This window comes from Callorhinus ursinus, unplaced genomic scaffold, assembly GCF_003265705.2.
Source record: "Callorhinus ursinus isolate GAN/ISIS: 27379988/994484 unplaced genomic scaffold, GSC_fseal_2.0 scaffold92, whole genome shotgun sequence".
Taxonomy (NCBI): Eukaryota; Metazoa; Chordata; class Mammalia; order Carnivora; family Otariidae; genus Callorhinus; species Callorhinus ursinus.
In genome coordinates this window covers 1,308,701-1,320,309 of record NW_027397154.1, presented here as the reverse complement: position 1 = coordinate 1,320,309, position 11,609 = coordinate 1,308,701, and the positions used below count along the sequence as shown (strand labels likewise).

Genomic DNA, 11,609 nt, shown 5'->3' with positions numbered 1-11,609 from the left:
CCCGCAGGCCCGGTGCAGAGGGGGCGGGCGGCGGGGCGGGGCGGGGCGTGGCTGCGCGGGGCACCCCGGGAGCCGGCGTCGGCCCGCAGGCCCGGTGCAGAGGGGGCGGGCGGCGGGGCGGGGCACCCCGGGAGCCGGCGTCCGCCCGCGGGCCTGGTGCAGAGTTAGTTAGGGCCTCGGCCGGCGTCCACCCCAGCCCCGCCCAGCCTCTGGGGCCCCGGGCCCGCTGCGTCCCCAGCAGAGGCGGCGCCGCCTTCCCGGTCAGTAGCGGAGCCGCGCAGCTCCGCAGCCCTGCCCGACCTCCCCCCGGAGTTCCCATTCTGCTTCAGCTCCAGTCCCCGCCACACTCCCCTTTTCTCTTCCAAAGGCCCGGTTCCCAATAAAAATTCCGGAAACGGGGATTTCAGTTCCAGTTCCGCTTTCTTTTTATTTAAATAACCGAAGCAACAGTCTTGGCACAGCAGAGAGAAGCTGGGTGGGGTTTGTAAGAGATGGTAGTAGTGTGGCCTAACTGGGGGGTGGCGGGGGAAGCGAGCCTGGGTCACAGTGGGCTCCCCGCACCCCTAAGTCAGGGTCAGCAGTCATGGCTGCAGGACTGGGGGCACTAGAGAGGAGACCCCAAGTAGTGATGTCTCACCGAGTCCGAGACGTCAGGGACGGGGGCTAAGTGAGCTCCCCGCGGCGGCAGGGCCGAGGCATCCCCGTCAGGGGTCACGGGGCTCGGAAGGCATTGTCGGCAGCCCCAGCGGCTGCGTTGGCGGCGGCGGTTCGCACGGCGGGGTTGGAGAAGACCCCAGCAGCAAATTCTTGCTGGGCCTTCTGAAAGCTGGCCCCGGTGCGGCGGTACAGAGAGTGGATCTGCAAGTAAATGGCAGAGATTATGAGCGGGCGCTGGCCGCCGTGACCCCACCCCAACCCCATCACGCACTCACTGCGGCTCGGGCTTTTCCTTCGTGGCTCCCCACCCCCCCCCACCCCAGAGGTCCAGGAGCTGAGCGCCTGCCCAGCGGCGCGGCCCTCCCTGGTTCCTCCGGAACGACCCAGCCAGGCCCCCGGGGGCCATGACGTCACTCTTCTGGCCCCGCCTCCCGCACAGCCCCTCACCCGCTTGAGCATCACAATTCCCAGCACGGCGATGCCGGTGAAGAACAGGGCGACCAGCAGCATGAGCACAGCCACGGCCTTGTTGGCCTTCAGCACCACCAGAGCGGAGATCCAGCCACTGCCAGAGTGGACAGCACGCGGTAGTGAGGAAGGGCCGCTCTCCGCTGGTTAGCAAGCGGGCCCTATTCCCACCCAGCCCACCAGGGGTCGCGCCCGTCACTCTGGAAGCTTCCCAAGTACCACAATCCCAAACCATATCCGCTCTCATCAGTTTGATTCCAGCTTCCGAGCAATTAGCTCCTAGCTCTCCAGGCCCTCCCAAGACATCCTCAGCCCAAACAGACCTTTCTGTTGAGGAGTCTCCATCCCCTTTTCAGAAGTGCTCACGGGTGCCTTCTCCAGGAAGCCCTTCTCAGATTGACCACACGTACTTTTCCTCCCCAAAACCTGGGCCTGTCTAGAGTTCTGACTGGGCTCTCTCCATCCGGGAAGTAGGTCCTGTTTCTTTCATCAAACAAGCACCTTTCCTTCTTTTGAGCAACTCCTACCCCAGTACCTAGTGCTGACTTGGTCTGAAGGCACGAGGGAAGGGGGTGGGTGGGGGTGGCGGGTAAGCCTCACGGACCTGAACCCCCAACCTGGGATGCCAATGGCCTGGAGGACAAAGAGCACATCCTGGACGAAGAAAATGAAGAAGAAAATGAAGAAATTGAATGAACTGTCACTCCTGCGGGCAGGAAAAGTGGGGAGAGCGAGAGAAGAATTAGGGTAGAAGCAGCAGATGCGGGGCCCATCCCAAGTTCTCCACCACCCACACCCCTCAACTTACCGGAAAGCCTTATACATGGGGCGGTACCAGCACACAAAGGAGCAGGGAGTGAAAAGGAGGACCCAGAGAATAGAGAGTCCAAAGCCCGAGCCATTGCTGGTCTCCACACAGAAGCTGGCCAGGCAGGCAAGAAAGTTCAGGAGAAGAGCCAGCGTGCTGCCTAAGGGACGAAGAGACAGGAGACTGAGCGTGGACTGCAACGACAGCTCCTTCCCACCGAAGCCCACCACACAGCCCTCCCCAAAGACGGCAGAGTGCGGAAGGGGAGCTTCTGCCTTCACAAAATCCTCAACAGCGGAGACAGATCTCTACCACACGTGACCGCCTTTGCAAAGATGTTTAAAGGGGAAGGCGACAGGAACACGTGTTTTCTAGAGGTTGGAAGAACAAGTTGGAAATATTACGAGAGGAGTAACCCAGGAAAATTCCTGGAGAAACTAGCCTTAAACTCAAAAGCTGAGCAGAGCTGAAATGCTGAGCTCTAGGTGGCCAGGCTCCAGGGCAGGAAAGACGTAAGGTCACCACCTTTACTCTTCCTCCAAAAAAGGCTTCTCACTACTCACACATCCAGAGGTAGTACATGGTGGATACGGTCTTCTGAAATTCGTGGGGGATCTCCATGGAGATGTCCTGGAAAAAGCAGGGCTGGACTGGGCAAAAAGACGGGAGAGGGGGCCAGTTGTTCTGTCGAGCTGGAAGGCAGAGAGAGAGCAGGAGGACCCGAGACGTGAGGCGGAGACCAGCAAAGGAATCACCCCTCCCTTCCACCCCAAGTCCTCTCTCCCTCCGACTCGGGGCCCGAGGACACGAGGCAGAGTAGCAAAACCAGTTGATGGTGTTTACTATTATTTACAACTTCCAGGCACTAAGCCAAGCACTCTGTATAGAGGACCTTATTTAATTGCCACAAATCCTATGAAACAGGTACAAATACTACCTTTGTTTTATAAGTAAGGAAACTGAGACACTCAAGATTCAGTAACTTACCTAAGAGCTCACAGACAATAAATAATAGCACCCAAATTCAAACTCAGCAATGTGGCTCCATAGCCCACGCTCTTAAGTTCTTTTTGCTCCTTCAAAAGCGTCAAATGCCCCCCCACCCCAAGAACCCACTTACCAGCTGTGCCCCCCAGGGCAGCATGCTTCAGTTCCCGCTCCCTCCGGTCCAACTCCTCTGCCTTCCGGTTGAGCTCCTCCTGCTTCTTTAGCAGCTCGGCAGTGGCTGCTGCAGCTGAAGCCTGCCCGGTAGGCACAGAGGGAGACGTGAGTCCTGGGCCCACATCTGGCCCCCGCTCCCCCATCCCCACACCCTGTTTACCTGGGTGCTGTAGGAGCCATAGTTTTTGGGTTCTGTCGGGCTGAGCTTTCTGGAGGACTGCAAGGAGGGAGCCGAGGGTGGAGGCAATGGGGCAGGGGCAGGAGGCTCATAGGCTGGTGGGGGCTGTTGGTTTTGGAAAAGACTTTAGGGATCACCTAGTCCCTCCCAATGCAGGTATATAGAGTCTGCTTGAGTACCTTTAGATCCAGAACCCATTCCCCAGCCTCCGCCCTCCCCCCGGACCCAGAGAGTTGAAACTCTGTCAGAGAACTCTTTCCTAAGCTGTGGCAGCCCTCGTCACCCCCCACATCCCACCCCTTAGTCAGGACTCAAGGCACTCATCTACCGAACGCACCCCCTTCACTTTTTAAAGCTCTTAGCATTTTCTGTTCCATGGGACGCACAGGTCCGGCCCTCCTCATTCCTTGCCCTCTAAATGCATGCTTAAGCATAACTTGTTCTCTCCTCAACGCCTACCAGCCCCAATCTTTCTTTTCTTCAAAGAAGCCTCCCCAGACACAGCTCTGGCTCAAGCGTTGCCAGTCTCCAAGTCCTCCCAGGACTGACGCTTAGAGCTCAAACGGGATTGTTGGCCCTCGTGTCCCCAGAAGGGTTGGGCAGGCCAGGGCAGACTAGCCTCTCTCCGGGGGCTAAGATCCTTTGCATGCAGAAAAGTCCCCTGTATCCCGACAGAGTGAGCTTACAGGCACACCCTCCCCCTCCCTGCCATCCTGTGCTCCCCAGAATCTCACCTCCCGGGTCTCAAAAGGGTTGTAGACGTCAAGGGTGGCATACTGCGGGCTCGGTCGGTGCTGGATCACAGCTGGGTCCTGTGGGCAGAGCTGGGGCTCAGCTGGCACCTGGTGCCTCTGGGGAAACTCCCTGGAGCCTCTTCTGATGCCTGTGGCTCCAAGCACTGCACGTCGGAGGCCACGCTGCTGTCCCAACATCTGGCCCCAAGCCTTCACCCCACACTAGCACCAGCTCCTTATAGGGGCAGGGCCCGCCCCCCATGGTGCTCACTGGTCTGGAATCACCGTCACCCCCACGTGGCGGCCCTTCCCCGGAACAAATGTCAGGAATGGGAAGACAAGTTAGCCCGTCCAGACCCGCGAAGAGTCCACCAAGCTAACCAAAGAAGGCCCGCGCGTCACCTGAAAGGGGTTGTCAAGCTCGCCGGGCCCAGCGAAGGGGTTTCCGCCGTCTCCGCTCTGAGCCATGTTTGCAACTGCGACCTGGGCCGCCCCTGCCCTCCACGCCCCTGCGCGGCGGCGGCGGCGGCGGCGGCGGCGGCGGCGGCTCCCGGAGCTCCCTCCGCTCCTCCCGGTCAGCCCGCTCGGCTCTGCACGGATTGGCCGCGAAGGCCGGAAGGGTCCCGAAGATCCCTGCAGCGGCGGCGGGCTGCGCCTGCGCTTCGGCTACCGCCGAAGACGGAAACGCCCCCACGTGACGCAAGGCCCCGCCCACAGCTCCCGGCAGGCCCCGCGGCGGGGCCCCGGCCCGCTCCGTCGAGACGCACGGCGAGAGTCCTGCCTCCGGCGCCGGCCGCCTTCCTCCGCGGGCCTCGGCTAGCCCGGGCTCCCTCCCGGCGGCCACCGCAGCCGGACCTTCCCCCAGGCTCACCTCGCTGGATGGAACAGGTGCCTCGGTTCTAACCCGCAGGAAGCACCCCCCCCAACCCCCCCCGCGCCCGCCAGACAAACGGCGATCTGCGGACGGTGGGCTCCGGAGGACTCGGGAGGGTAAGATGGACTCCCTTCCTCCACAAACTCGGAAGGGCTGCCAGTCTCCCCATCCCTCCAGCCCAGCATCCCACACCTCAGACTTCAGGAGTGGGGTTCCGATGAAGCACGTCATTTTTATTTCACAAAGACTGTACAAAATTCCTTATAAAACATGGGAGAGGTGCCACCTGGTTACCTCCTCCTGCCCCCGGCCAACTCCACCGTGAGGGGGCAGGGGAGGACAGGAGGTGTGTGGGGTGGAACAGCGTTCTGTACAAGGCCGGGGAGGGGGCAACAGGTCCAAGTTCTTCCGTATTTACACTATTTCACATATTCACAGGTGTACAGGGAGCCAGGAGGAAGGGGCGGGCTCCGGCTCTGTTCTCTTATATAAAAAAGCACCAGTGTCCTGGACTGGACACCCACTGCTGGAGGAGATGCAGGGGGGCCCAGGGCCTGATCGTCACCGACTGATATCCCGACTGGAGTCCCACAACTTGGTGTTGGGTGGCTCAGCCCGAAGGCGGGCGAAGAAAGGATGCTGAAGGGCTTCACCCAAGGTCAGCCGCTTAGCAGGTTCATACTCTAGCATGCTTTCAATCAGATCGAAGAGCTGGTGGTGTTCCTCGGCCTCTGAGGTCAGATACCGCTGGTGATGGAGGGCAGGAAAAAGGTGAGGAGGCACAATGCCTTACAAGTCCTGCCTCTTCTTCAAGGCCCTAGCTTTCCATCTCGGAGGACCAAGGCTCTGCCATTACCCATACTATTACAAATACCACCTTACCAGGAGCACACCGTCACCAGTGTTTGTGGTATGACTGTTTGACTTACCTTCCCACTAGCACAGTTACTTCCTTCATACTCTTTGAAAGTTCTATGTGTATATCTTTGTCAATTTCATGAATCTTCTTTAGCTCCTCATTAAAATGTGAGCTCTTCAAAGGTAGTTTATTCTTTTCTGTCTGACTCAAGAATCCAGGACATTGCTTTGATCTCTGGTTGGCTCAAGAAAGACATGGCTGTCTAACCTCCTTCCCTCCACAAAACCACTCCCTCTTATCTCTCTTCTATTGACCAAAGATGTCTTCTTTCAGTTTTCCCCCTTCCTTCCTAACTCTGCTTGTGAAGTGCCTTCCAGGGGCAAAGCACCTTAGGAAGGAAATGACCTTTGGGTGGTAGGCACTATCTCACCCCTGCCTGGCTCACCCGCAGTGGTTTGCAGTTTTCTCGTACGTAGCGCCCAGCTGATGTGTTCTCATCCCAATCTAGGCGACCCCGATAAAAATATTTCTGCTTCCTAGAAAGGAAGGGGAGATTGAGGGGTCAGGAGGTTCCTTCTGTTGTGGGATACTTCCCTTATTCCCCCACGTGAGAGTAGCTGGGCGGCGGGGGTTCAAAGAAAAAAAGAGAATGATGTGAAATAGACCGGTCTTGTGGAGAAAAAGGAAAAGATTTAAGTCCCCCCCCACCCCCTCAAGGTTCACCTTGTCTTTCGGATCATCCGGGAAGGGATAGGACCCAAGATCCTTTCCATCATGGCTAGATGCTCTCTGTTGTCATGGGTCTGGGAAACAAAAACAGAACTGAGCATGGGACTGAGAACCGGCTGCTGGAGACCAGCTTCCAGGATGATAAGCAATGTGGAGTGAGCAGGCGGGTCCTCGGCAGACAAGGAAACCGGGTAGAATGCCGGGTGGCTATAGAAGGCACCCCACCCCTTACCTGGAACAGCGTGAAGCCAACATAGTACTCGAAGATGATACAGCCTATGCTCCACACGTCACAAGGCTGTGACCAGCCCAACTCTGGGGGGGGCAGGAGGGACAAGGTGTTATGATGCTTAGGGGGCCCTCCCCTCCCCACCACCCATGCTCACATACGTGGACAACCTTGTTCCCCCACTTGCCCCCGCTCACCGAGGATGACCTCTGGTGCCCGGTAATGGCGAGTGGACACGATGGTACTGTGGTGTTCATGGTCAAAGGTGGCACTGCCGAAGTCCACCACCCGCACCGCTGTGCTCTTTACACTGCGTTCATCTCGTTTCTAGGAGCAGAGCAGGAAGACGATGGACCCCAGCCACCCTGGACCAAGACTCTTACCACTATTCTCTAAAGTGCTTTCAGGTCTTAAAAAAAGCACCTTGACCTGCTTGTTCCCATAATGCACTGGAGAATCCGCTTTACAGCTTCCCCCGTATCCCGCAGATAATTTAGGAGTGGGCAAGGATTAAGGAATGATCATGGCATAGCATGCAAGTCCCTGTGCACCTGGACTTTTCCCAAGTGACTGGTATACAGCGTTTCCGAAAACAGGTCAAGAGAACTGAGCTTCCCTTACAGAGAAGAAAGTCCAAACCAAGCATCTTAGAAGCATTTACACTCTATTGGAAAGTTATCTGAGGTCCTCCTGCCAAGTTCTCTTCCAATTTAAGTCTTCTTCAACCTCTCCCCTTCAATCTACTCTGGTATTCTGGTTTACTCAGAGCCGGACTGGGAAAGAATATGGGAAAAAGCAAAAGGCAGGAAAGGGGCTACGAGAAGGGCAAAGTGGCACAGCTGCCTGTCCCTCTTACCTTCTCTAGATTGTAGGTGAGCTCATAGTCTGAATTCACAAACAGAATATTTTCAGGCTTGAGGTCCGTATGTGTCAGCTTGTTATCATGGAGGACTGCAGGGGAGAAGGCCAAGTCAAGGTTGGTTCAGGTGGCCAGGGCTAACTGGCACCAGTGACCCCAAGTCTGGTCACCTGGCTCAAAGCTGGTGAGGAGGCAGGTCCAGAATCACTAGGCTGCTCTCTGTTCTACATCCAAATGAAATGCCTGGTCTAAGAAGCCCTACGCTTATCAATATAAGACACAAATGTAATTCTCAACTGGTGTATAAAGAGTCTGCCATGCATTTTATTTTTGTCTTTTGACGTATGTGCCTGACGTTCTGTGAATTCAACTCCGTAAACCTGCATAGTTAGGAAAACCGAAGAGGAAGCATGTACTCGTCCGGATCCCCCACCTGGCCCCCTTGGTTGCACTAGTCCCTGCTCCTACCTGCTTTGCTGGAAATGGAGAGCATCTCAGCTCAGACAAACATAAACCTCTAGCTCGGGAAGTCTTTTTGTCTCTTTGTGCTTGCAGCCTGACTTAACACTTTCCCAAGGAAGGGAAATGAAAAAAAAAAAAAGAGGCAATTCAATGCTTTGATTTCAGAAGCTTTCTCTTGCAGCTCCTGTTAAGATTGCATGTGGAATAAGACTCATCAGGGACGCTGAGGACATGGGTCAAGGAGTCAAGTGAGGGAGCTGTCAACGTGACAGTAAGAGAACTGCAGATAATCAAGTTGACAAATGAGGGGCTCTGCCAGTGTAAACGGACACAAAAGAGGTCCTACAGAGGGAGGGGCTGCCCCAAGTCCACCTCGGCCCACCGCACTCACACTTGACGGCCTGGCACAGCTGGAAGGCCATGTGGCGCACTTGGTGGATGGGGTAGGGCAGGTAGTTGTTGTCTTTGAGGAAATCGAAGGTGCTAAGACCCAGAAGCTCGAAAGAGATGCACATGTGGCCATGGTAGTCAAACCAGTCAAACATCTGCACACAGAGGCTAGAAGAGAGATGGGGGAGGGGGAGGTCTGATGAGCTCCCATCTGCCCACCACCCCTCCAACAAGGAGGAACCGCAAAGCTGTTGATTCCACAGGCTTGTGTGAAAACACGCCAGCTAGCATCACCAACAAAACTCAGTTCAGCGACAGAATGGCCTTTCTGGCTGACCCAAGAAGAGAGATACTACCTGCCAAGCTTCGAACCGTTTTCCTGCACCATTTTAAATAGTTAAGAGAATTCTACTAGCTGAAGAGTGGGTTGCCAGGCTCCAGTACGGACCCTGAATTGTCAGACTGTCACTCCTAAACCCTGACCCCAGCTCCCACTCCTGAAATTCACTGACCACCGGCCACCAGTGGGCCATGATCATACCGACTGTCTTCTTGTGTCTTTGTTTAATGTCCCTATTCTACATTTACCTTATAAAAGGTCCTTGGACAGAAATACTACATATAAATGTCTGGGGCCTCATCAGTACAGAAAGCTCAAATGATTTTTTGATGAAAATGCTAATTCTCAGTCTCAGGGCCATTTCCAGGGCCCAGCTCTCCAGAGGCCACCCTGGGCTGGGGCCAAACTGCAGAGCAATCTCAACTGCCCTGGAAACAAAGGGAATGGATTACAGCACATCAGACCCTCCCTTCCTGCCCCTACCGTTCTGCTAGTCTAAGATGATGAACAAAAAATGAATGGATGAGAAGGTCTAGGACTCCCCTGCCTGCCTAACCGAGGCCTGGAAGGTGTTCCTGTATAGGAGTGGAGCCTCTCACACTCCCCACATACTCCTTTGCTTGCTTACTTCTTGTTGTCAGGGTCCTTCTCATTGATTTTCTCCAGGACATTGATTTCAAGTCGGGCTGCTTCCTTGTACTTTTCCACATTCTTAATGATCTTCAGGGCAACTCGAGCCCCACCCCTGTAGGATGGCAGACGATGTTTCTGCTGGGTCGTCAAAACCATCTCAGATTGAATGGGGCTGTCTGGGGATTAAGAAATCCTACCTTTGGCTAATCGGCAAAAAAGCCCCAGATAACCCTCACTACCTCTATATACTAGCAGGTATGGCACAGGGAGGGAGGGGGCTACAGTTACCTTCGATGGTCGACACATTGTACAACTCGGCCAAAGGTGCCCTCTCCCAAAGTGCTTACGATTTCATCTGAAATGAAAAAGAGCAGGGTCGGGGAGAGGGAGGGAGAGAAGGTGGGGAATGAGCTGAGTAGGAAGAAAAAGGGGTACAGCAACCTGGGGTGAGGAGATGAAGGAAGGGGGAACAGATACAGATGGTCACAGGGGAAGAACACCCCTGCGTGATTCCCACCACCTTTAACCCAGGGGCCATGAGAGCTGGGAGTGGACAGCAGAGGTCAATTCTCAACAGCAACTCAAACCACCCAGATAAACAACGCCACTGAGGAAAGGCAAGAGGCTGTGACTTGGGTTGGCTCGGGACGTTGGGATGGCTATGGGACCATTACAGGCTATAGGATTGTTACGATTTGGCTTGTACATCGCTCTTGTAGCCAGTCCCCGACGTGGTAGATGAGGTGGCCCTCAGCGTCGTCCTCTACACTCTTGGCTCTCCGGCTGCTGTGCTGCTGGCGGGGGGCGGGGGGGGTCGGAGCGAGCCAGGTGTCGGAGCGGGGGCCGGAGGGAGGCGGGGTGGGTGGTGGAGGGGTCACCGGTCACAGGCGCCCAGCCAGGGGGGACAGACGATGATGGGGGACAGTGGAAGGGAACACGTCAGATGCAGTAAGGCGGATCGGGGTGAGAAGAGAGAGCGGCGCATCATCCCAAGTCCCCAAACCCAAAACGGGAACAGGGAGAGGAACGGGCAGAGCAGAGAAGTGGTGTCGCTGCCAATGTCACCCGCAACCCCATGCTCCACACAATGCCCTTCCAGACAGGCACAGATCTCCCTTTGCCCCCCCCACCCGAGCCCACCTGCTGAGGGGGCCGTGGAGCCCAGAGCTTGTAGGAAAAAGGCTATTCACAAGCAAGGTCTCCACTAGAGAGTGGAAGCCTCTGGGACACGGGAGCTGCTCCCGACACGGTCAGCCCAGCATGCCAAGGAGGGCGCTGCAGCTCACAACCACACTGTGCCCATCCGGCTCTGGAGCAGACCCCAGGGCCCTCCGGGAGCCGGAGAGCTTCCGAGGGAGCGGACAGACTCCATGCCCATGGCAGTGTTCACGCCCCAACGCTCCACTGAGAACGAGGATGCTTCGCACTTACCAGGCTCCCAGAGGGCTGAAGAGCGGGGAGAGGAAGGGCCCGGTGGCGGCACTCACCGAAGACGAGCGGCTGAACGTCCGGCTGCGCCGCCTCCGCCGCCTGGGCTTCCTGCGGCTGCCGCGCTGGCTGCGGTAGCTGCTGTCCTCACGGGGGTACTCGCACGAGTGCCGGAAGTCAGCCTCACAGCACGCCTCTCCCCGGTCCCGGCTGCAGCCGTTGCGTCTGTAGCTGCCGTAGTACCGCCGGTCATACACCCTCCGGTCCGACGAGCGGTCGTCGTAACTGCTGGGGCACATCGCACGGCCGCTAGTGGCACCGCTCCGGCCGCCCGATGGGCCAAGTGCCCCCTCAGCACAAGCGGCAAGGCCGGAACACCTGCCTCACACGCTCGTGACGTCACTCTGAGGGCCAAGGACCAGGAAAGTGTGGTAACTAAGCACAGAGGAGGGTCCCCACAGCCCCGTGTCACCACGACCTCCGGCAAGACAGCGGCAGACCGACCGCTCTGGGGCCGGCTCTCCCCTCTGGCAACACAACGAATGGAGCAAAAACCCCTTTCTTTCTTTTTAATTTTTTAAAAGATTTGTTTATTTGACAGAGAGACACAGCGAGAGAAGGAACACAAGCAGGGTGAGTGGGAGAGGGAGAAGCAGGCTTCCCACGGAGCAGGGAGCCCGATGCGGGGCTCGATCCCAGGACCCCGGGATCATGACCTGAGCCGAAGGCAGACGCTTAAACGACTGAGCCACCCAGGCGCCTCAAGCCCTTTCTTTCCTAACTTCCGGTCTTGTTCCGAA

The 11,609-nt window shown here is 56.7% G+C and overlaps 2 protein-coding genes and 1 long non-coding RNA gene across 7 annotated transcripts in view; 1 reads left to right on the top strand and 2 right to left on the bottom strand.

Moving 5' to 3' along the window:
* Positions 1 to 401: 401 nt before the first annotated feature.
* SCAMP3 (secretory carrier membrane protein 3) lies at positions 402 to 4,614 on the bottom strand. The gene is made up of 9 exons (XM_025858687.2): positions 4,409 to 4,614; positions 4,007 to 4,084; positions 3,255 to 3,377; positions 3,054 to 3,174; positions 2,497 to 2,625; positions 1,934 to 2,093; positions 1,730 to 1,831; positions 1,105 to 1,222; positions 402 to 858 (listed from the first exon to the last, which is right to left on the bottom strand). The coding sequence occupies exons 1-9, from the start codon at positions 4,472 to 4,474 to the stop codon at positions 712 to 714; spliced, it is 1,044 nt and encodes a 347-aa protein (XP_025714472.1). The 5' UTR covers positions 4,475 to 4,614; the 3' UTR covers positions 402 to 711.
* A 76-nt stretch (positions 4,615 to 4,690) lies between these two features.
* LOC112813646 (uncharacterized) lies at positions 4,691 to 5,920 on the top strand. 2 transcript variants are annotated; one of them, XR_003205556.2, is made up of 2 exons: positions 4,691 to 4,894; positions 5,319 to 5,920. It is a non-coding gene; the product is annotated as an uncharacterized lncRNA (long non-coding RNA). The 2 variants fall into 2 exon arrangements; XR_003205557.2 differs by having other exon boundaries at positions 4,691 to 4,996.
* The window catches only part of CLK2 (CDC like kinase 2), a 9,290-nt gene continuing 2,773 nt past the window's right edge, over positions 5,093 to 11,609 (bottom strand). The window contains exons 3-13 of one of the 4 annotated variants that reach the window (XM_025858683.2): positions 10,869 to 11,097; positions 10,088 to 10,175; positions 9,670 to 9,736; positions 9,377 to 9,493; positions 8,410 to 8,576; positions 7,554 to 7,648; positions 6,895 to 7,024; positions 6,701 to 6,783; positions 6,463 to 6,542; positions 6,185 to 6,275; positions 5,093 to 5,627 (exon numbers count right to left, since the gene is read on the bottom strand). In XM_025858683.2, the coding sequence (XP_025714468.1) occupies positions 5,442 to 5,627; positions 6,185 to 6,275; positions 6,463 to 6,542; positions 6,701 to 6,783; positions 6,895 to 7,024; positions 7,554 to 7,648; positions 8,410 to 8,576; positions 9,377 to 9,493; positions 9,670 to 9,736; positions 10,088 to 10,175; positions 10,869 to 11,097 (1,333 nt within the window). In that variant the 3' untranslated portion in view covers positions 5,093 to 5,441. The remainder of the gene's footprint in view (positions 5,628 to 6,184; positions 6,276 to 6,462; positions 6,543 to 6,700; positions 6,784 to 6,894; positions 7,025 to 7,553; positions 7,649 to 8,409; positions 8,577 to 9,376; positions 9,494 to 9,669; positions 9,737 to 10,087; positions 10,176 to 10,868; positions 11,098 to 11,609) is intronic. The other 3 variants (XM_025858685.2, XM_025858684.2, XM_025858686.2) reach the window with 3 other exon arrangements.